This window comes from Microtus pennsylvanicus, chromosome 13 (genome assembly GCF_037038515.1).
Source record: "Microtus pennsylvanicus isolate mMicPen1 chromosome 13, mMicPen1.hap1, whole genome shotgun sequence".
Classification (NCBI taxonomy): Eukaryota; Metazoa; Chordata; class Mammalia; order Rodentia; family Cricetidae; genus Microtus; species Microtus pennsylvanicus.
In genome coordinates this window covers 43,409,437-43,433,336 of record NC_134591.1, presented here as the reverse complement: position 1 = coordinate 43,433,336, position 23,900 = coordinate 43,409,437, and the positions used below count along the sequence as shown (strand labels likewise).

Here is a 23,900-nt window from a genome sequence, read left to right as displayed (position 1 = left end):
CCTCCCAACCTCCCCCATCTCTGCTTGTGCCAGGGCTTCTCAAACTTTATCTACCTGCCGCTCCATCTGCCTGAGAAATTATTACGTAATTCCAGGCACAAAGAGATGTAAAAGAGCGACATGAATCAAACACTGACTGATAAACGGGCTGGAGAGACAGCTCACCATCATCGATAACTCCAGCCCAGGGGAGCTGATGCTTCCACGGGCACTGCACACATGTGATGCACAGACATACACACATGCACATAAGATAAAAATAAAGGAAAAAATAAATTAAAAAACAAACCAAACATTTAATGTTAATAATAAATCATAAAAAATTCATTTAAAAACAATTCTTTGGCTTACATATAAGCTTACCATTCATTAAAGATGAAAGTGTGTTTACATGCTAGTGAGGTGGATGTGCTTATCTTTATATAAGGAGTTTTTATATAAACATCTTCAACATGTTTCAGAGTTGATTTATATTTTGACTTTATAACATGCCATACTGAAATTGCCACTTTGCATAAATATATAGTACAAGATGGCAAAAGTATGTTTAGGGCCATTTCAGAAATGGTTGGAAATTTTGTTCTAATCCCAAGTCAAAATTCATCTAATAATTTTTTTAATAGGAGAGAGCACAAACATTCATTAAAAAAAAGAAAAAAGAAAAAAATGAAACAAGTCAGCAACTTACACAGCAATTTTTAACATCATTCTAAGACAATATACTCCAAAGATACATAACTTGGTACGCGCTAAGAAATGACAGTAGGAAAATATTAACGTATTTTCTTTCTATAATTAAACCATTATGCTTCTGTAAAAGCAAAAAACTGTATGCATACCAAAACTCTGCATTTTTATAACGTACAACTGTCTTGAATCTGAACTGAAGTGTCTCGGGCAGTGATGAAGGAAGGTCATTGGTTAAATAAAGAAACTGCCTTGGCCCTGATAGGTTAAAATTTAGATAGGAGGAGTAAACAGAACAGAATGCTGGGAGGAAGAGGAAGTGAGCTCAGACACCATGCAGCTCTCTCCAGGGCAGATGCGATGCAGCCAGCCACCAGGTCAGACATGCTGAATCTTTCCTGGTAAGCGCACCTCGTGGTGCTACATAGATTATTAGAAATGGGTTAAGAGGCTGAAACTAATGGGCCAGGCAGTGTTTAAAAGAATACAATTTGTGTGTTGTTATTTCAGGTAAAGCTAGCTGGTGGCGAGAACTGGGTGGCGGAATGCAACCCACAGCTCCTACAACAGGGCAGCATTTGCTGGTGTTGGGTGGCGTTGACTGCACAGCAGTGTGAACACGTGTGTTGAGTATTTACACAACCCAAAACACCACAGAGTCTTACATGTTAGATTCCAAATTCATTTCTGATCATTGTATATTTGGGAAACTCTTACTATTTGCCATTTTTCATAACCCCTGCATTCAGCTAAAGGACTCCCAGTTTAAGATCTAGACAGGTGCTGAAGAGATGGCTCAGAAGTTAAGAGTTCTGGCTATTCTTCCAGAGGTCCTGAGTTCAATTCCCAGCAACCACATGGTGGCTCACAACCATCTGTAATGAGATCTGGCACCATCTTCTGGCCTGCAGACATACATTCAGACAGAACACTGTATACATAATAAATCGAAGAAGAAGAGGAGGAGGAAGAGGAAGAAGAAGAGGAGGAGGAAGAGGAGGAGAAGGAGAAGAAGAAGAGGAGGAGGATCTAGACAAGGTAAAAATACTAAGTGGTAAACCCCATTCCTGAAGATACTACATGCTTGAGTCACAGAACATGGTGAAATCAAGCCAGTACTCACCCGGAAATGTCATCCCTTCTGGCTTCCAGAGCAGAGTCATCATCAACCTTACCCAGCTGTAAAATCTAACAGCGGCAAAGAAGAGCAGTCAAGCCAAACATGCCCACTGGTGCAAAGGCGGCATGGGTGCCATGGGAGTAAGCAACCACTTTCTGAATGAGCACAAGAAGCAACCCCCACCAAGCAACATTACTGGAACCAAAAACCTGCAGCTAGATAGGTCCTAGGTCCCAGGGAAGATGCTACTATTACTACTCTGCCAAAGCCAGAGTGTCAGGGACTCCGATGACTTATCATTATACCCACAGATTAGTGCATCCTTCAGTCCTCAGGAGAGAAGAGTCTTTCTTCTGTAGACGGAGGTTAATGCCCAGAACCAACTTAGGTGCAGAGAAAATGAGACTATGGAATGCCCAGACTTTAACAGGACGTCTATATCACACCTCTCCCTCCAAGGCTTGGGGATCATTGCAGGATAGGAGGTGGGAAGACTGGAAAACCAAAGTCAGTGGGTAACTGCTGTGTTCTCCAGACACAGCAGGACAGTTGTACATATGAGCTCAGAGCAGCTGTGACAGCAGGTGACAGCATGCATAGGACTTGTACAATCCAGACACAATCCCAGCCTGAAGAGGGGAGACCAGCATGGAGCCTGCCCCTAGCCAAAGAGCTACTGGCCACTGATAGGCTCTGGGAGGTGTGTCTTCAGCAGATCAGCTTCCCTCTAGGGCAAGAACAGACGCCCAAGAGTATATGAGACTTGATGTTTCTCAAAAGGACACAAAGTTGGATGTGTAGAAGTTGGGAGAACAAAGAGAGTACGGTCAAAATACACTGCATGAAATTCTCAGAGGGGGAAAAAAAAACACCAAAAAAAAAAAACACTAAGTGAGAAAATATAAACTGGAAACAGCAATTGCGATTTTTTATTGTTGTCACTCTGAAGACAAAGAAGTCCGAAACTGGCAGGAGACAGAGCTGAGCCTAAGAAAACAGAGGCAGAGCAGGCCCAAGCATGGCCCCCAGTCATTCATCCTCAGCACCCTCAGCACGCCAGTTTCTTCAGCAGCAAGATGGGTGTGGTACCCGGGATCTCCACCAGGGGCACTGTACACAAAGGGCAGCGTGGTTACCATAACACACTACCACAGCTGTGTTCTAAAAAGGCCTTCCCTCTCCAATATCTGACCCAGGCCTCACAGGAGTCCAGGCACAGGTTAGCACTCCAGTGTACACACGACAAATATCACGAGTACTTACACAGCAAAATAGTGAAAATTCAGGGCCATGAAGGTCTGGTTCTGCTCCCTCTGTCCCACCCCCCCAACCTTCTTCTACCCCATGCTGACTAAGGCCCATACAAGATTAACCAGAATTAGAATATGTTTCTATTCCTATCAACAGAGGTTCGGCCTCATGCTGTGCTAGGTCCTTGGCCTTCGACAGCACAGAGACAGAGGAGGAGTAGTCCTGGGTCCCTAGAGAGGTAGCCATGCAGGTAGAGGAACAGGGAGCTGTCAGAGGGCTCCACTCACCTGGTCATCAAGGCCAGCTGCCGCAGACACTGCCCTAGGCCGCCCTGCTAGGGCTAGCTGCTTGTGCCGTTCTCACGGTGGAGAGTAAAGGATGACCAGTACTGAGGAATGACAAGGGCCGCGGTGGAGGAAAGGCCTGGGTAGGAGGCAGGCCTCACCAATGAGTGACCTGCAAGCAAACCTGAGTCAGCTAGGGCAAGGGGAGCTCAGAGAGGAGGCTGGGTAAAGGTCCTGCCAAGGAGACAGCTCACTGGCTGACTCAGACCTGTGGGGCCATCGCAGCACACAGGCAGTGAAAGAGGCAGAATAACAGAGATGGGCTCCGGGCCGGCCTTGCGGGCCAGAGCAGAAGAGAAGACGGGAAATCTAGACAGGGAGATGCTGCGGGATCCCCACGCAAGAACAACTTACCCCGGCAGCTAGACACAGAATGGAGTACACAGAAGCCCAAGCAACAGCAGGGAGCCCCTGCCAGGACCAGAACAGAGGTGTGGGGGCTGCACAAGCCAGAAGGTGGTGGTAGAGACACAGACCGGTGACCAGAGTCAGCACTGGACTCAGAAATCAGAGCTGCTGGTGCAGAGCTGAGGCAGCCAGGTGACCCCGAGGGGGCAACAATGGACATGGGGTCACTGAAGACTAAGGCAGCAGCAGCCAGGTTCTGTAGCACGGACTGACCAGGGCAGGGAAGGAAACAGGAAGACTAAACTGCAGCAGCCAGCTTCAGCAGCACGGGCCGGCCAGGGCAGGGAAGGAAACAGGGAGAAAGGCGGCAAGCAGAGCATAAGAAGGAATGGCCGATTCCTAACATGTCTACGTGCTGAGGGGAAAACTCAGTGGTAGGCACAGAGCCTATGACGGAAGAGGGACGGCCATGAGGACAGGATGCTGGGCTGTGGATAAAGGAGTGGCTGCAGCAGGGAGGCTCTGCCTGGACAGTACCTGTGAAGCCCTGAGCTCACGCATTCAGATTGGGTCATCTGGGGTGATTTCCTCGTCACTCGGTTGGTTCTAACCAGGGTAGGGCAGAGACCTGACCATGACTATGTCAGAGTACTCAGGCTGAGGGTGGCCAGGATTACAGTGTCAGGGACTAGGCTGAGAAAGGAGGAGACACGGACTCCAGGAAGGTGATGGGTCAGGACAGCGGGCACTTTCATAAAGGCAGAAGGCGGCATGAACAGGTGAGGAAGGCCCTCAGCCCGGAAGGAGGAGACCAGGATTATACAAATGGTAACCGGGCATGGTGGCGCACGCCTTTAATCCCAGCACTTGGGAGGTGTTTGAAGCCAGCCTGGTCTACAGAGTGAGTTCCAGGACAGCCAGGGCTATACAAGAAAAACCCTGACTATAAAAAAAGAAGAAGAAGAAAGGAGAGAGAGGGAGAGAGGGAGGGAAGGAGAGAAAGAATGAAAGGAGGAATTGTATAAATGGAAACAGAAAGGCAGAGACTAGAGGGAAGTGTGGTTTAATAAAACCCCAATATATTATATACATCAGCAGATGGAATGTAAAAAGGAGCCACATGAGACCAACAGGGTGATTTTGCAAATTGAAATAACTCAAGTGAAAAATTAAAATGGGAGACAAAGTTCAGGAAACTCTCAGAAAACAGATTAAAAAGACAAAGAAGTACTAGGGGAAAGATAGGAAAATTAAAAGAGTAATGTAAGAAGCAAAATGTACAATTAGTGAGAGTTCCAGAATATGAAAGAGGAAAGGAATTGGGAAAATTAAAACAAACAAGCAAACAAAACCTGAAAGACATGACTATCCGGAAATAACAGGCCCATTGAGCACCCAGCCCAGTCAAAGAAAGCCCACACCAAAGCACATCACTGGGAAATTCCGAAACGCCAAACACACAGAGTACTTAGAAACCTAAAAAACAGACGGGGTGGGCCGGAGGGCGGGAGGAGGAGCACCGAGAATCAGTACAGAGTCCACACAGAGCTGGACGTCGCAAGCCCGGGGCACTGGAATATACCGGATATCATTGTCCAAATTCGCAGGATCAGCCCCTCAGCCAAACCACCCTGGTTTCACAGCCACGCCGTTTCTTAACATCCCTGGGTCTTGGTTTTTCATCTGTCAAATAGGCATCATAACTGCCTGTACCTACCTCCTTCTGCAGGTCGTGAGAATGAATTAATTCAGACAAAGTCATCAAAGGAGTGTGTTAGCTCTTACTAACACTGTCAAAATTGAGGCCTATTCAAAGACAAATCAGGAAAATATGCCATAGCAAACTGTGGGGCTAAACCAAGAAAAATTGAAAACACGATGTAAATAGAGGGGTGTGTGTGTGTGTGTGTGTGTGTGTGTGTGTGTCCGTCCTGGATCTTCTACTGGGGAACTGGGGAAAATCACCTTACATGGTGAACCCCCCCCACCCCAGTCCACACTAAGCAACATGTGCGTGCACACACATGCTCACTTATACAAGCAGAAAACCCAGAGACACTAGCAATGTAGCTACACTTCCCTACACTGACCACACCGCAGAAGAGTTCATGAGCCCCTTTCCTGCTCTTTCTTTACTAAGGACCACCATTTGGGAAACTTTCTATTTAATCTGGTCATTCGATGACTGTACTTTCCCCTTTAGAATGTAAGCCCTGGAGCCACGCCCATGGCCATTCTTGTTCCCAGGAACTAGAAGCCTGCGTATCTCACAGCAGGTGCTCAGGGAAAATTTGTTAGGTTAAAAAAAAAATTAAAAATATTTGGCCAGGCATGATAACAGGCATGTCTGTAATCATAGCATTCGGAGGCACACAATTGCCATTTCAAAGCTGGCCTGAACGTCACAGTGAAACTGTGTCTAAAACTAAAAAAAAAAAAAAAGCAAGAAAACAACAAACAACCCTGGCTTTCCCACCTTCCACACTGACATAATGCTGATTAGAACACTCCAATTAGGAGCTGGTGAGATGGTTCCATGAGTAAAGGTGCCTGCCACCAAGTCTGATGACCCGAGATCGATCCCAGGAACCAGCACGATGGAAGAAGAAAACTAGCTCCCTACACACTCTGTGGCACGCCCCCCCCCCACACACACACTTACACACTCACACACACTTATACACTCACACACACTTACAAACTCACACATACACACAGCAGTGCACACCACTGGACAGCCTGCATTGGGCTGGAGATGCCAAGCCTGCTTCTTCAACCTTTGTAGGAAGTTCTGAGGCACACTCAGAATTCTTATACTAAGGTCTCTTTTCTATTTCTATCATCCAGGCTATGTGACAGACAAGGAACGAAGATGCAAAGGTCCTGCTCAGGGCAGACTGGGAAGGGGAGGGGAAACCCTTGGAGAAATCCTCAAGACCAGATTAGGATGCAGGAGAGACAGGACATCTGACAGGGTGATGGAGTAATTAGGGGAAAACACATGACCATGCAAACAAGAAGGAAAACAAACAAACTTAAATATGAAAGGTCCTACCAGAAAGGAAAGCTCCCAAGGTGCACGACCTGATCACGTGATTGCCGTGTCCCAGTGAGAACAGGCTCAGAGGCACTGTCACTGCCCTGCCCACCCCTTTCCGGTACCCCTTTTCAAAATTCCACCTGCAGACTCACCTCTCCCCACCCCTGTACCTGTGAGAGTTTGGGAGTTCCCTAGATGCTCTGGGTCACTCTCAGCTCTCAGAACATCTTCAGTCCCAAGGACTTTCCGTCCTAAGAATGGCCTCGTTTAGTAATTGGGATGTCCCGCACAGATTAATAATCGCAACTCCATCCAAACCGCTTTCCACTAAGATCTTCCCCCTTGAAGCCAGGCGGAGAACGGACTGTTCCAGGTCTGACTGTCCACCGAGCAGCAGGCAGTTGTCCTCTAGACTGGAGGATACACACGCTGTACCGCTAGGGTACGTCTGTGAGTTCCTGGGTCAGCGGACAGCTGCGACCCCTGTGTCCCATAAGACACTTCCGACCTCCAGAGAAAGTCCTCTGCTCACTCTGCTAGAGTGGCCCCAACCAGTCTTTCTCACTACTGCCACACATGATCCACCCACCTGTCGCTCTGTCCCTCTGGCATGCTGGCCACGCCATGTTCCCTGTGTGGTCCTCTTACAGCTTCACGAGGAGGTATCCCTTCTGCCACCTGGCATGAGTAGGAAGACACATCCCTGCCACGTGCAGCCCTCCACAGAAATCCCTCTCCTCGGGCTCTTCCGTCTCTATCCTTCCTCCCCCAGTGTATACTGGGCAATACTCTCAAACCAGAGTTGAGTGCCGCTTCAGAAAAACGCAGCCAGCACCACCATCATGCCTGCTGTCCTAGGGGTCTTCCGGACCCAAGGAGACAAGCTCTCATCACACACAGCCCCAACTCCACACTGGCTCAACCAAATAAACTCAAGGCCCTAGGCCAGGGAGGAGGCAAGGGCCGGCAGGTGGAAGACTGGGACTTGAGAGAATTAAAAATCTTCAGAACTAAATCCTCCTCAGCTGCAGCGGGACTTGAGTAGTGAGGAACACATCGCAGCCAAGTCTGTTTTAAAGAGACCTAACCCTCACTCACTCTCCAGCCCTGTCACCCTGGCTCTCCCTCTCTTCTGTCCCTTCACCTACAGACTAGAGATAATGACAGGTACACCACAGACTGCTGGAGAAATCAGAGGAACGGTGTGTGGGATCCGCTGAGTCACTCTGGGAGGGTTCCCTTTTAACAATTCCACAACTCAAGCTGATACGTACGCTAGAAAATAAGTAAGTGACTCCAAGGCCGAGCCACCATGCCACACGAGCTCGCATATGCTGGTGCCCCCTAGAGGTAAGCCCTCACTGCCGCCCTGGCTGAAGGCTGTCTGGGGGGGAAGGGGGGGTTGTGCAGACCCAGCTTCTCCTCAAGGCTTCATCACGCTGACTTACTTTTAAAGCTGTGTTTGGCATGACTTTGCTAAAAATAAATTTTTTTATTTTAAAACATTAATAAAACAAGTTACTGCAAATAGCAATAACAACAAACAATGGGACCTGGTGAATGACAAAGCAGAAAGCAACGGAGACACTGGCAAAGGAAAAGTCCGGGCAATTTAGCTATAAAAAGAATTTTTGATATGTTTCAAAACATCACAAAGAACTCGCTGAAGCAGCAGACTCATAAAAATGTGGACAAAACGTCAAGAACAGGCTTGCTCTTCATGACAGAAGAAGGCTTATTTTATTTATTATTTTGGTGGTACTGGAGCTCGAACCCGGAGCCCCATATGCGTTAGGCAAGCGCCCTGCCACCAAGCTACTAAAAAGCAAAATATTCAGCAAGAGAGATGGGAACTGTGAAAACAGACTCAATGACGGCTCTGCCATACTCGAAATCAGACCCAAGTCAAATGAAATGATAACCAGATGTCCTTCCCACCTTCAAATGAGGAAAGGAATTCCGAAGCCCAGGTGAGGATGCAGGCGATCTGTTCTCTGAGAAGGCGCTGTCTGCGGCTGTGAAAAGGGTCCTCTCTCCTAGGTGCTACAACCCAGCAGCCCCCGTAGCTTCCGTGCAGAACGGACCGCAACAGGAAGACGTGCCCCCCACCCCCGGCTCTGGCTCTCTACACTAGCAGGCAACTGTAACAACCATGCATGTGTAATTCACATATATGTTTGTTTTCATGCACAGAAGGTAGCTCTGAGAGGCCAGGCAAACTTAAGATATCGCTAGTTGAGGATGGGGTGTCAGACACAGGTGAAAAAAACAAAGAAAGAGGGGGCTCCCTGAGGACTCTTTTGGAGATTCTGAATTTGAAACCATTTTAATGTGTCACCTATTCAAAATAAGCTAATCAATAAAATTTAACACATTTTTGGATGTTTACCAAGAGTTTTAATAACAGGAAAATGATTATGTTAGAATGTTAACTTTACAAATAAGTGTTTAGGCTATATTCAGGATAGATAATATCTCAGTAATACAAAAATATACTAATATTAATAATTAGACATGAACAAAACTGAAAAGAAATATACCAAACTGTAAGCAATAGTCACTGTAAGGAGTGGGAGGATAAGCCAAGAATTGTTTGACATCTTTCTACACCTTCCAAACTTTCTGTATTACTTAAATGAGCGGAAAAATAAGGATTAATAAATTAAATTATCTTTAAAAGGCCAGTCACCTCCCAAATAAGGATTAGGAATAAGGCCAAGCAATTCGCTAGAAGTCGGAAACAAGGATAAAACCAGACCCCACCACTGTTAAGTGCCGCACTGGTCATTCTCAGCTTGGGGACAGGGTTCAGAGACCACCACACCCTTTGGGTCGCTTCCCTCCCACCAGGGCCTCTCTAGGAAGCCTGGCCTGATCTCTCATCACTACAGTTCCACGAACTCTGAGAGCAGAGCACACAGAACCAAGGACTCACATCTGTGTCCCCAACAGGAGCAAAGCTGGTATGTCCCCCTGCCCACCTTAGCGAGATGTTCCCCAAGCAGAGGCCAAGGACACGGAGTATGAGAGAGCATCAGGAAGTAAACAACAGAGAAAATTCCAAGGGGAAGGCCTAGCACAGTCGGGCAGAACCATCTAGTGCAGCCTGGCAGAACTGTCTAACGAGGTCCGGCAGAACTGTCCTGCGCGGCCTGGCAGAACCGTCTAGCGAGGCCCAGAAGAACTGTCCTGCGCAGTCCGGCAGAACCATCTAGCGAGGCCCAGAAGAACTGTCCTGCGCAGTCCGGCAGAACCGTCTAGCGAGGCCCAGCAGAACTGTCCTGCGCAGTCCGGCAGAACCGTCTAGCGAGGCCCAGAAGAACTGTCCTGCGCAGTCCGGCAGAACCGTCTGCAAACATGAAAGCATTACCAAATGGCACTGTCTGTTGTGCAGCCTCCAGCCTGGTGCCTACTGAGCACTGGAATGTAGTTAAAACAATTTAAAGTCTGCATTGTTAGCTCTATGCAATCAATTCTTAAGGAGAATTAAATGTATATCACAGGGTACTCATGATATTCAACAAGAGGATCCTTTTTATTTGTTATTTTATTTTATTAATTAATTTATTTATTTTGGTTCTCAGAGACAGGGTTTCTCTGTGAAACAGTCCTGCTGTCCTGGAACTCACTGTGGACCAGGCTGGCCTCGAACTCACAGAGGTCCGCCTGCCTCTGCCTCCGGAGTGCTGGGATTAAAGGCGTGCACCACCACCACCTGGCATGAGGATCCATTTTTTAAAAAGGGCACCGGAGTGGCTGGCAACACCCAGTAAATGACGGCTCTAGAATACTGAAAACACTGGAAAAAGCGGGGAGGGTCCCTACCTGCCTGGCCCAATATCAAACCATGGCAAACAGCTCTTCTATATTCCCCGGTGTACAGCACCCAAAGCAGCTTAAACAGCAAGAACTAGTAGGGGGTAAAGGAGGGGTGCTGGTCAAGGTAGCCCCCAATCCAGGACAGGCTGTCCTGGTGTGCTCCACCTCCAGCATCCGGCAAAGGACCGTTCTGCAGACCCAAGTTCCCACTTGTCCTCAGAAGGCCCTCTCTGGGCTCAAGCCTCCCTCCCACCCTGACCCCCGCTGACCCTCCCCCAGGTCCCTCAGGGGAGCCAGCAGATATGTCCATTTCATGCTGAGCAAATCAAGGCTGAGGTCATCGTCCACAGCAGAGAGAGGACGGGAGTCTGCTTAGGAAAGAAACTGAGAAGAGCGCGCACACAGGAGGGCCGGGACCTCAGCGATACTCACCGGCCATGCACCTGCCCACCAGGCTGTGAGCTCCGCTAGTCTACCAGTGTCCACAGTTAGACCTGATACCTGAACAGCAGGTGTTCAAGGAGAGTAAAGCCTCCAATCTGTTCAGGAAGCACCTTCACTGAAGAGGAAACGATCACCCTGCCAGCATCCTGTAGGATTCCATCCTCTGAACCAGCTCCTCCAGTGAGTCAGAGACGCGCTCATCCCAGGACCTCTCCCCCAGCTCCTCCAGCGAGTCACAGATGCGCTCATCCCCGGCCTCTCCCCCAGGAGCACCCTGGGAAAGAAAACCTGGAGCTCTGCAAGACTGCCTCTTCCTGGGAGAAACACCAAAGCATGGCCAGGAGAGGAGGGAGGCCAAGGTTCCCCCCAGTTAAAAGGGGAAGTTTCTCAAAGGTGAGGAATGAGACTGAAGAAGTGACGCCCCAGGAGGCAGTCAAGGGGGGAGAAAGACAGGTCAACCTGCAGTCACCAGTCCATGGCTTTGGGGCACTTGTCCCCTCTGGCCCATTTTCTGTAAAAACGAGGAGGGTGACACTCACCTCTCAAGAGGCAAATGAAGAGAACGGAATGGCTACAGAGAAGACTCACTTCAAATGCCAGGCTGTCGATACCACAGACGCAGGCCGCACAGACCTGTGAGGAGCAGAGCTGTGGGAGCGCCTTAAACGCGAAAGGAAGAATCAAGAAAGGTCAGCAGGATGCTGAAGCCAGACAGCAATTCCCAGCTCACTAAACTGAGGCAGGGGCAGGGCGGTGGGGGGAGGGGAGTTACTACACCTCTGGATCCCACCCCATAACCAAGTCCCCTCCCTTCCTAGCAGACAACAGTCACTACCAGCTGCCTGTGCATCTTGGGCTGACCCGAGACCAGTACCTGTTGTCAAGATGAGTTGATGCCACCCACACCCACATCAACGAAGGGTCGCTGTCCCTGACCGTTCTCCACCCCGATGTAAAACCTAGAAACCAGCCAACCAGACGTGTGTCCTCCACAGCTGGAATGCCAACCCTAACCAGACTCCTAAAAGAAGGCAGAGTAAAAATAGACCACCACAGTGTAGAGAAGACAGCAGCAATCAGCCAGCCTAGGAACTAGACCTAGATCTGCCCCTCAGAGGGACCCAGAGCCACATGGCTCTGCAACGGACGCACCTGCAACATGCTAGTCCTTACTCCGTAGGTCTATGGACTTCTCATCTCTGAAACGGTCTCCACTTAACAGAGGGGGAAGATGGAGGCACGGAGTCCAATGAACCTGTATAATGTGTAGTTCTGACTCCGAAGTCCCATGGGCTACCTTTCTCCAAGTAATATGACCCCTCTTAAACTTATGTGGCTATAAAGTCCACAGTAGCGTGCAGAGAGGGGTCAGAAAGCCACTACTGTCCCAGGAGCTCTACCTAATTCTTGCCTGCACTGGACTTAAGTTTCATGTGGAAACATCAATGGTTATCCATTCTGGCGGCATCTGAGAGACGCCATCATCTATTCCAGGTCTCGGTTCCAATCCTAATCTGAAGTTCTTCATCTTAGGGAAATCAGGGTCACATGTGTACTAACCACCAATTCTCTGCTCATGTGCACAGATGCTGTGTGTGCGTGCATGTACACACACGTTTATGTGAGTGGGGGTGCATATGCTCACGCATAGAGGCTAGAGAGCCATGTAAGGATCTTCCTCTATTGTTCTCCACCTTTTCTTTTGAGACTCAGCAAGACTAGCTGACTAATGAGTTCCTGGCACAGAATGGAGTCCTGTACCTGAACTGTAGCCTGGTCACTCCAGAGACTTGCAGCCATAAAAGTCTGCCACCCCTGAAGTCTGCGGTTCCCAACAAGTAAGGGAAAGGGGCAGCCCAGAAGAGCGGAAGACTTGCCAAGGCCACCCAACAGATCAAGACAGAGCTCACTGTAAAGATCCTAAGACGGCACTAGGAGAGAATAAGACTGTCTGCCTAAGAGGATCACTCAGCACCTCACTGGATCACCAACATGCAGAGAGCATTTGCTGGGGACTAGAGAGATGACTCCATGGTTAAGAGCACTGGCTGCTCTTCCAGAGGACCCAAGTTCAGTTTCCCAGCACCCACATAATAGCTCACAAACCTCCTCTAACTCCAGTTCCAAGGGATCTGGCGCCCTCTTCTGGCCTCCTCAAGTACTACACTAACGTGCACATACACATTAATCAATAATAAAATCAATCTTTCTCAAAGAGGACCTTCGTATGTCTACCCTTAGAGAAAGAAAACAGGAGCATTGAGCACTCTTGTTCACAGTTCAAGGCTCCCTGAGAGTAGCAACTGAAGTCACCAGTTTCCAATTTCTTGGCCGCCCATCCTGAGTCGGGTCTGTGTTTAGCATCTGGGACACAGGGAAAATGAGACTCCATCCCTGTCCTCAAATTCACCTAAGTAATAACTGCCACAGAGTGTGAACAGGTCTAGGCAGAATGAGGACTGGGAGAAAGAGGCTTCTGTGATGAGGTGGCTCCTAAGCTGGCAGGAAAGATGAAGTGGGGTCAGCATAGTAGAAAGGAAGGAGGCAAAGCCGCTCCCAGAGGTCCCCATGCCGTTGACAGCAGGAGCCATGGTGACAGCAGCTGTAATTATTAATGAGAACTCATTAGGAGCCCGTCTGTTTCATACACTTACACTTGTGATGACCATCATCCCTCATCACAGCCCGCTGAAACTGTAACTGTCATTATTCCCAACTCATGGACAGGCGTGTTGAGATCGCCAAGTCACGATCTGAACCTGGTAGCCTGTTGCAGATCGTGTTCCTCAACCAATACCTCAGACATGTCACGAGCACTTCAGGTCAGACCTAGCGCGGGGCACACGCGTACAACAGCAAGCATCTGAGCGCTCTCTGTCTCCTCCCTTGTTCCCCAAGACGATTTAAGGATGCACAACGATGAATAAAAGAATTTTGTGGTTTAGAAGGAAAGAAGGGCAGAGGAAAACTCCACTTAGGGGTATGCAACGAGAAAGTCTGCAGTGCCACAGAACTAGCTAGAGATGATGGTGGGGCCAGCCAGCAAGGACCCTGTCTTCCCACTGACTGGCAAGTCAAGATCGTTAAAGCGTCTGTGAGGACAGTCTGCAGGACAAATCTGTGTCTTCCCACATAGATGCCTGTGTTGCTCTGCTGGGAAAACACCAGCCGACGTTAAAAGACCTCGTAAGATTAGGCTACACCTAGACCCCATTAGGCAGCAGTTCCATCCGCGGGCGCTAGCTGTCTAACTACGGGTACACTCATGTCTAAGAATCCCGAATACCCTTGCCGCCTAGGCCCGGCAATATTAGAGAGGCCTGAAACAAGAAGTTGCAAGGATTCACAGTCCAGGATGTGGGCTCTCTCCATCCATCCCTGGACCTCCACCCCTCCCAGTGCTGCAGGCTGCCTGAAAGCATCCCCTCTGCAGGCCCCACGAGAAGCTACACTGCGGACATAGTCTCACAAAGCGCTACGTAAGTACAAATGACTGTTTGATCAATCATTTGGCCTCAGCGTGGGATTTGGTTGGAATTAAAGCCATCTGGCTGAGGGGGGGCCAGAGAGAAGGGAGACAAGCAGGCGGGAAAATGACCCGCCCCCTCCCCCAAAAAGCATTGTTAAAATGTACGGGGGAAACAGTAAAGTCCCTGCTGTTGTTTCAGCCTAAGCCACTTAATCCTTCAGCACAGAAAGCGACTTCTTTTATGACCTTTTCCCTTTAAAAAGTAAATCAGAAGACGCTGCCTTGAACTCAGATATCTCTCAAATGCGCTGCTCACCCCTCCCCGAGAAAGATCCTGTTTCATAACCCTTCCTCGAGACACTTGAAACTGCGGATCACTAAATGCCTCGCTTTAGGCATCTGACATTCCAGAGAATTAATATTTAAACTTATTATAGGGAAAAAAAAGAATTGAGTTTGGTTGAAGCATGAAATATTTAATAGTGTGTCCAAATTAGAACCCTATTTTGTTTCGCACTGGAAATGCCAATGATATTACCTGGGCTTTGCAACTCAAATGGGATAAAATGCACAGCAGTATTAAGATAAAAGGACACAATTTCAGCCTTTTCCTCTAGAGGAGGGAGGTGAGCCAGGCTCACCGGGAGTGGAAGCCATCCAGTTTCATTTTATAATACACTTAAAATCATATTATCATTATCTGCCCTGAGGACACCGCCACCTAATCACAAAAGCTACAGCAAAATCTCAACTCCGCAGAGGCCCGGCCCAGCGCTGGCGCCCTTCATCTGGGGATGGGCTGACGCTCGCCTACTTTGCTGTGCTCACTTGGACAAAAGTATTAAGTGGTTTGGGATAAAAATTAAGCTTCAGTTGACACAGTGGATCCTGGCAGCCTTTGCCGGCACGTGTAATTTATTTACAGGGTTGGAAAGTCGGCAAAATACATCATCAGCTCTTATACAAACTTCTACTAGGTATTAAATACCCAGCACTCAGAGAAGTAATTCAGACGGTCCAACAGCGTTCCAAAGTAAACCCTATCCCCAGCCCTCCCGAGAGCTTAAAACAGCAAATGGGATCTTTCTCAAGTCGGGCTCAGGGTCCTTCTTGGTTTCTTTCTAGAGCTCTGTTTTCCAGCAATTTCAAAACAAAAGCAACTGCGTCTAAAAACGTAAGGTGGTGGGCGGCTAAAAAGACACAAATAGGAAAAGCATGAGCCACACCCCTGATGCCACTTCGCACGCTCCCTTTCAGAACCAGTGTCAACAGGGAACCGGGAAGGCTCTTGCAGTTCCGACCCCGAGTAAGTGGGACAACCGTCTCATGAACACATGGTACAAGGCCAAACTCCTGGAAGGAGACCTTTGGGCTTCATCTGACCAGCTCATCACTTCATCTCTTGACACAAAGGATCCATTTCTAGAGCAAATTCTCACGGTCAGTTAGGTCCCTGGTGTGCCCACACTGGCAAGCCCACCTTTATCTTACCAGGTGCTAAAATCAAAAGGACTCCCCAGATCCCTGAGCCACAGGCCTCTGCAAAGAATTCCTCCAGACCACGAGATGGCCTCCGCCAGGGGCTATAACCTGCAATAACCCCTGGGTGGGGTGGGAGGGCGGGGTCCTACCCCTGCTTCAGAGAAACAGCCTCCATGGCCAGCCTGAGAGTCCTCACAAGACCCCAGCTTCCTGAGGACACAATCACACTGGGAACCCATCTCCTCCCAATGTTGGGGGGGATGGCGGATAGCAATGCATAACCAGGCACAGGTCCCCTAAAACCTCACGTTGGCCTGCTGAGAACTCAGTAAGGGGACCCCAAGTTTTAAAAAAGCTGTCTGAGAGTATGTGCTTTAGGGGGAAATACTGGCCTTGCTTTCAGACAATATGGTTCAAATGTAAGGCTCACTAGTTCCTGCCTGCCCAACATCGGACAAGGCACTTTCCTAGCTCGTTCCTCCATCTGCAGAATTTCACGTAGGGATGCCAGACATGATTAAATGTACTCACAGCTGTATCACGTCTGGCCCGGTATACAGTAGGTCCTCAATAAAGATAAGTGTGCCCCCCTTTTCCTTCTACATTCACCTTCTGCAGTCAGGACTCGGAAGGCCCAGTCAAAAGCCCTAGTCTAGCCTACAGATAATAGAGACTATTTCAAAGCCCAGGATCCTCCCAACTCTCTCGTTTAGGTAATGTGGGGTCCTGGGGATTCAGAGCACAAAAGGGATACGGATCATCCAATGGAAAACCAAGGCAGAAAGCCAAGGGCCTCGTCCCTGTGCATCAAAGTTGTACTATGGCACAAGTGTGGGCTCCAGGCAGCTCAGCCCTAATCCCCAAATAAATTCAGGCCCTACAGGAAATGCATCCTTCAGTTCACAGGCTGAAGGCTCCTCTCCATGCATCTGACTCAAAACACTGCCTTTAAAAACACAGCTCATAATGCTAACACAGTCCCCCGCTCTGCCGGAACCTTCTGAAGGAACAAGGCTTGGGAGTTTAAGGGGGAAGACAGGAAAGGAGAGAACAGATGTGCCCAGTGACTGGAAACTGAAGGACCCCGGGTTAGGGCTGCGTTCTCTCCACCCCTACCCCAGCGCAGCAGCCCGTTTTCTTTCGGTTTCTTATAAATAAGGCTTTAGGAGACCCAAGCAGCCACAAAACAGCCCCCTCCTCTTCTGCCGTCCTTACTCAGTAACTCAGCTGTCAGGGCCTGGACTTTGCTTCCAACGCTGAAGACTTTTTTTTTTCATTGTAAACTATTAATTTGGGCAGCGGCAGTTGACAAACAAGCGATCCATTTTCAACGGCCAGAATCAGGAGCACCGGGAATATGACGATACGGATACTTCACAAGTCTGGGGGGGGGGGTTGTTTTTGTTTTTTTCCTGGCCTAGAATCACAGCCTGTATTTGTAATATTCAGTCAAACTTTTCAAAGGCCACCCAGTTTTGGTTTTTTTTTTTTTTTGATTACTTTTCTCCTTTGAATCGAACATTTTGTGCTTTTGACACACAAGAATAAACTAGCCCTTACCTAAAGACACAGCATGACTCTTTAGGCCCAAACTAATTGCCACTAAAATCTAGTCTGGAGGAAAATATATTAGCAAACCACGGGTGGATCATTCAACTTTGATTTGTGTGCGCGTACGTATGTGCACGCATCGCAACCCTGTATCAACATCAAAATTCCCAAGAAAATTCTCTTCTTTAAGTAAAAGCCACGCACAGTTAGCGATGGTCAATTTCTAAATAAAGTTTGTTTGTTTGTTGTTTTTTTTCTTTCTAATCCTATCCAAAAAAGGACCGAAACCCCTATTCCAAAGTTGAGTTTCTCCTCTCCTCTAGGATGCTGGCCAAACTCCATGAAATAAAACCGAAGAAAATGATAATTATGCAACCTCTAGAGCAAAGAACATAAGAATATGGCTCTTAAATGGTTCGTGCACTTAGGCCCGTAATGGGATTTTAACGCGCTTTAAAAATAAGTGTGCCGGTCCACTTTGCTTCTCACGCAAATGAAAAGCGGGAGATGAGTAACTGAGTCGGGATGGTTTCCTTTTCAAACGTGTGGAGGAAAACCACAGCATAGGAAAAGTCACAAAGACAGAGCAACACACGCTATCAGATTACACAGCCAAGAGGGTCCTGAGACCTTGGGCCAGCTAAGTGCACTGCAGGTGAACTGTGCGGAAACAAGGTTCCAGCTAAGGCACGGTCTTAGGTGATGGCACCCTTTTCATTTTGCCAGCCAAGTCTTAGCAGCTTCTAGAGAGGCTGGAAGGCAGAAAAGGGAGAGAAATTCTAGCTGCACAGAATTTGAAGGGAATCTTCGGGAATTACATTTCCGCTACACGTCTATAAAAGATTTGTCGGACACATAACTCTTGCGACTGTAGACGCAACATGTTCCTCTCTAGCTTGTACACACACACACACACACACACACACACACACACACACACACACTTGTTTCTCTTTGTCTCAGTGAGCCTGACATTTGGCCAGCAGGTTTTCTTCCCCCTTATTTGAAACCTCAAGCACTGAAAAAATTTGGATCTGATTATTTCCGGATCCCAGGACCAGCACTTTAAAATGGATGAAATGCAAAGCAAATTGCCCACCAGAGCCAGAGGGGGAAAATGCTTTAAAAATAACTTACACCTTCCTATTACAGATGTGCTGGCCTTTCCTGACCTCCTCGGAACATGCTGTAAAAAAAAACTCAGGCAGATAGCACACTGAAACCATCATGCCCCACTGCACACCAGCAGCCTGATGTCCAAAATTGGCCTATAATTGCTTTGTTGTTGTTGTTGTTTTGTTTGGGGTTTTTTGTTTTGCTTTTTAAACTACCGGACTGACCGCTTTTAGAAACGTACAACCATGATATGGGGACTGTTTGTGTTAATGGCAGAGTTCACATTTGTGGTGATCGTCAATCTCCCCTTTTGCTTGCTGTGTACGGGACACGGTAAAAAGGGCCTGGGCACTGAGTTGCTAGGAATTAAACAATACCATCATTACCCGGTTTGAGCAGATGGAATCATCTGGTAAACTAGTGACGATTACCAAGTCCCAGACATTTAAGACACGAGACATACAAAAAAACAAATGCAGTTACATTCTCTGGGGATGTTTGGAAGGCCCTGCTTACAAATGCCAGCTCTAAACTCAATGTACGCGTGGAGACGTGGCAAGTTTCAGAACTATAAAGCCCTAGAGTTGGAGGCCTCAGGAGCTGCCATCCACTGTCCATGGCTCTGAGCAGATCCCGGAACTTCCATGCACTAAGCTATAAAAAAGGAGTCAGTCTCCCAAGAGTCATCCAACACATCCAACACAAGCACTCCGGAGATCTGTTCCGTCAGAAGAGCCCATGCAGCAGGCAAAGCCAGATGAAGGAGAGCGCATGGCTACATTCTGAACACTGTGAAGGCCCGCACCCAGTAGTCATCACTGGCCATGGCCAGAAAGCTGGCCTCCGGGGAAAGCCAGGCTGTTTTCCTTCTTTCCAGGTCTTACAAAAAAGTGTCAGGTGCTTAATAATAATTTTAAAAATGCAGGATTTGGTAATTTGGCCTTCTCAGCTGCTTGGAATCTGGATAAGTGGGACTTGGTCATAAACAGACAATGATTCTTATCACAAACGATGACAATGTTAGTGCATGATGTCACCCCGTGCCTAGTCCCTCCCGTCCAGACCTGGACATATTCATTAGCTCAATCCCTCCACGTGCTTAAAGTCTGTCCAAGACAACAGACATGCCATTTGAACCCTGACCCCACACCAAGCACTGCAGTCTTCTCTCGCTTCACTGGGTAGCAGGGGCCAAGGAAGACCCAAGGCACAGCACCTCTTGGCCTCTCCTGGCCAGCGCACCAGAATCAGTGCCCTTCACATTTAACACTAAAAACCCAAAGCGTTTTCACTCCTCAATCTGCCAGTATCACTGTCCCTAGCATGGTACCCTGCAAGTATTAATAAAAGTGACCTAACTTTTCAGTTTCTATAGCATCTTTACCACCCTGTTTTACTGACCCTGCAATGGACATTATCACTCCCATGCAAATAAAAATCCAGAGGCCGAGAGCATACAACACATTACTCTTGTGCTAAGTCAGCCTCAAGGACGAAAGTGGAGGCTCAGAGCGGTGAGCTAACTTCCCCATCATCCCACCCATAGCGGCTGGTGTCTTCGCATTTCCAACGCAGCCAATAAATATGCTTCCATTGGTATCTCCGCTAGTCTGTTTCTAATAAGCCTGAGTGGATGGGGCTGGACGCCACACATTCAAAGGGTTGTAGTTGGGGCGGGGGATGTTTTGGCAGGAGGCGGCCTGGGAAGAAGGTGTCGGTTCCTCAACGATACTCCTAGGATGGCACCCTAAGGAGACTAGGGAGGAAGCTGCTCTTCTCTCAGACTGCCTGGCCTGACTCTGAAGAACCTGCAGAGATTTTCCTTTCTCTAACCGGAGTTATGCCAGAGCGCCAGTTCCCAGAGCTGCAGACGCTACCCCACCTGTGGGCCTCAGTGTTCTCACCTTTCAAATGGGTATCATCTACTCTACCCCGACAGCCCCACAGCTGTAAAGGAAAACAATTTAGAAGCCACTGAGATACTGTAACCAGAAACACCAGGTTAAGGTATCAAGAAAGGGACTGTTTCTCCCATCGTTTTTTACCTACTCTGTCCTTTCCAAATGCAGCCCTGACTTTAACTAAAACCTTTTATGTAGGGGCAAGGCGTTGTGGGTAAAACACAATTGAGGTTGGGAAGGATGGAGGCAATATGCAAAGCATCACGTGAAATGCTTCCAGTCAACAATGAAACACAGGTTGTGTGAGCTACAGCAATCAGAAGGGCTGTGCAGGACTTGATTTGCAGATGACGGGCACCAGTGTAAGAAAGGACCTTTAATGGAACCCAGCAAGCCAGAAAGTTCTCTGTAGCAAGCATTACACACACACACACACACACACCCATTTTTCTGTTAAGAGTCCTCAAATATGCATCCTAGCAAAAATATTCTATAAGCATTTTCCCATATCCATCCTCCTTTTAAAAATGATTTCTCTTTGGAGAAGGGACTGAAGACAAGAAGGGCCTCTCTCCTACAAAGTCAAAAAAAAACCCTCTGTACACTTCTTCCTTCCAGCTGGGATTGGGAAGCAAGCTGGCCTAAGCTGATGCTAAGAGGGTCCTAAAACTAAAAAACACTGACTTTGACTTCCTTGCAAACCACCTGGGAAGAGAATCAAGAGGTCCTAGGCTTGACATAATCAAACCCCAAAGCTGCTGGTTCGGCTGATGGGGAATCACAGAGCAGAATGGCGCATCCCTTAACAGTCTCTCTAATGTCTGGTTAATTATCTGTTAACACGAAACCTATACGTAACAGGCCAGTAATAATTAACTTTGATTGGGTGAATATGTCCAGGTGAATACCAGCACCTGTCCCTGAATTTGCCCATAGCGGGTTCTGAGCTTGCCTTGTTTGGCTTCATCAAGCACAGAAAAGCCATTTCTGAGTCAACACTTGGCCCAGACTGGATTACAGACTCAGAAAAACGTCTGTCAGGAGTCACGAAATCATAATAAATTTCTAACTTGACGGACGGGGAAACTGAGGTTCCTACGGTACCAGAGTCCTCTGTTTTCTTTCTTCCTTTCTTTTTAAGAGCGATTGGGACATGCCTTCAGCTGTTTGGAAACAGTTACTAGACACAAAAGTTGATACACTAACGTACAATAAATTTTTGGCGTTTCACGTGACATACAGAAGCAAAATTATGTAATATAAGCTTTCTATATACACATTTCCTCCCAAAACGCGCCTATCTGGTTTAAATTGGAAGCTTCCAGGCATCGGCTCAGACTGACAGGCAAGTCCCAATCAACTGCAGAAATACTGAGAACTCTTAAGAAAAAGTTCCACGAAGTTCTCCAGACAATCTTTAAAGAGTCAGTGGCAGCAGCGCAGGCACCGCAGCCCAGCATGCCCACGGTCAGCACATTGGTGCGGTCGGACTCACCCTTGCCGCCGCCGGCCTTGGACACGCCATAGTCTGGAGGGCTCCGGGGTCGGAGAAGGTCGTGGACACGTGGTGGTGGCACGGGCAGCCGAGGCAGTAGGTCTCGCGGGTTCCCATCCCCGCAGCTGCCGCCACTCACGGCAATCCTGAAGGCCATGTGCGCTCCCAGGCCAGCGGGCCCGCGGCCCGGGCCGGGCACACCAGGGGCCTCCTTTGGCCTCTTGTCCGAAAGTGCCTCGGCCACCTCGCAATGCATGGCGCCGGGGCGGGGCGCACAACTGGGGGTCGCGCCAGGCTCCTGCGGAGGAGAGAAAGCACCGGGCTTTAGAATGCGGGAAGCTGAGTTCTCCGTCCTGGGATCACAGTTTGGGCAGTCATGTTCTACTTAGTCCTGATCTCTAAAATTTGTCAGTGTCACCACACCAACCCCATTCCTGAACCACCTGACCCCGCGCACTGTGGTCGTCACCCTCTCGCTGCCATCGCCCTGGCCCCGCACATTCCGGAGAAGCCCCTGCGCCCTACCACCCTAATCTGCTTCCACCCAGGGTCAGCCCTCTTCGGACGAACGGCAAAACCAAGGCCTGGGGTAGGATGGGAGCGCCTGTCCGGAGTTCCCTAAAGGGACAGGGAGAAGGGCAGCAGCTGGGACTCCCTGAGCAGGGTTCGGGAAGAGCCGGAGTGGGTTCAGATGGGTCCCCGGCTGCGCACCTCCAGGTGCTCCAGGGCAGGCTGAGCAGAGCCCGCGCACTGCACACGCACGACCGCGGGGTGTAAAAGCAGATCTCCCGCGAGCACCGCCACTCGCCAGAGGCCAGCTGCAGATGAGCGCGCACGCCCACTGTGCGAGCCCACAAAGCACACCCCATAGACACACATCCCTAAAACCCGGCGCGCGGGAGCACGCACAACCAGTGTCGCCCACGCACGCCGGCTCCCACGCACACTCGCGCAGGATCGACACGCACACCCATTCACCGGCTCACACTCCGCAGCGAGGAGTCTCACGCCGGAGCCACGGCATCATCTCCAGCATCATTCCCGCGAGAGCGAGGCCTCGGGGGCCCCCAAACTCGCCTCGCCCCCTCGGCGCGCCCCGCGCCACCCCAGAGCTCGCGAATTTGGACGCCGCTGGGTCCCGGGCGCGAGCCGCGTCCCTTCTCACCTCGCCGCGGGCGCAGCGGCTCGCGGGGCGCACAGCACGGCGCGCCTCCTCTGGCGCCGCAGCCCCCGCAACCGCCGCCACCGCCACGGCCGCCGCGTCCTACGGGGCGACACCCCGGGGGCGGGGCGGCCCGCCGCTGCCCACAACCGCTCTGGCCGCGACTCTCGGGGGCTGCCGGACCAGGCCAATGGCGGCGCGAGGGCGTGCCGCTCGCCTGGGGGCCTGGGCGGGGCGGCGTGCGCCGGGGCTGAGGTTTTGACAGCGGTCGGAGCCCGGCACGCTCGCTGCTGGGACTCTGCTGGACGTTGCGGCGCCGAGAGGAACAGGGCAGGAACCCGAAAGCAGAGCCAGGACAACCCGGCTTCGTCCCCTCCTAGGCGGGGTACTGCTTCTCCCTGGTAAATGGGAATGACAGTACCAGCTAAAACGGAGGTAACAGTTGCAAAAGTGCTTGACAAGTTATTTTGTTTTGTTTTTGAAGACTCTAACCAGCTCACTCGAAGAAGTCGCACAGATTTCACGGCAAGTCAATAAGAAAGCTGGGATCCGAACCCAGGCCTCAAACCACGTTCTCACGATTTTACTTCTTGATGTTTTGTAGAAAGAAACGGGGTAGGGGGTGGGGTGTGGATCTCAAAGTTCCCCTCTACCCCTGCCGTTCCTTGCTT

At 49.4% G+C, this 23,900-nt stretch overlaps 1 protein-coding gene across 1 annotated transcript in view; it reads right to left on the bottom strand.

Annotated features, from left to right (window-relative positions):
• The window catches only part of Glis1 (GLIS family zinc finger 1), a 196,868-nt gene extending 173,525 nt beyond the window's left edge, over nucleotides 1-23,343 (bottom strand). Inside the window, exons 1-2 of the mRNA XM_075945012.1 lie at nucleotides 23,233-23,343; nucleotides 22,068-22,365 (exon numbers count right to left, since the gene is read on the bottom strand). Of these exons, the coding sequence (XP_075801127.1) occupies nucleotides 22,068-22,323 (256 nt within the window). The 5' untranslated portion in view covers nucleotides 22,324-22,365; nucleotides 23,233-23,343. The remainder of the gene's footprint in view (nucleotides 1-22,067; nucleotides 22,366-23,232) is intronic.
• Between the last annotated feature and the right edge of the window lie 557 nt (nucleotides 23,344-23,900).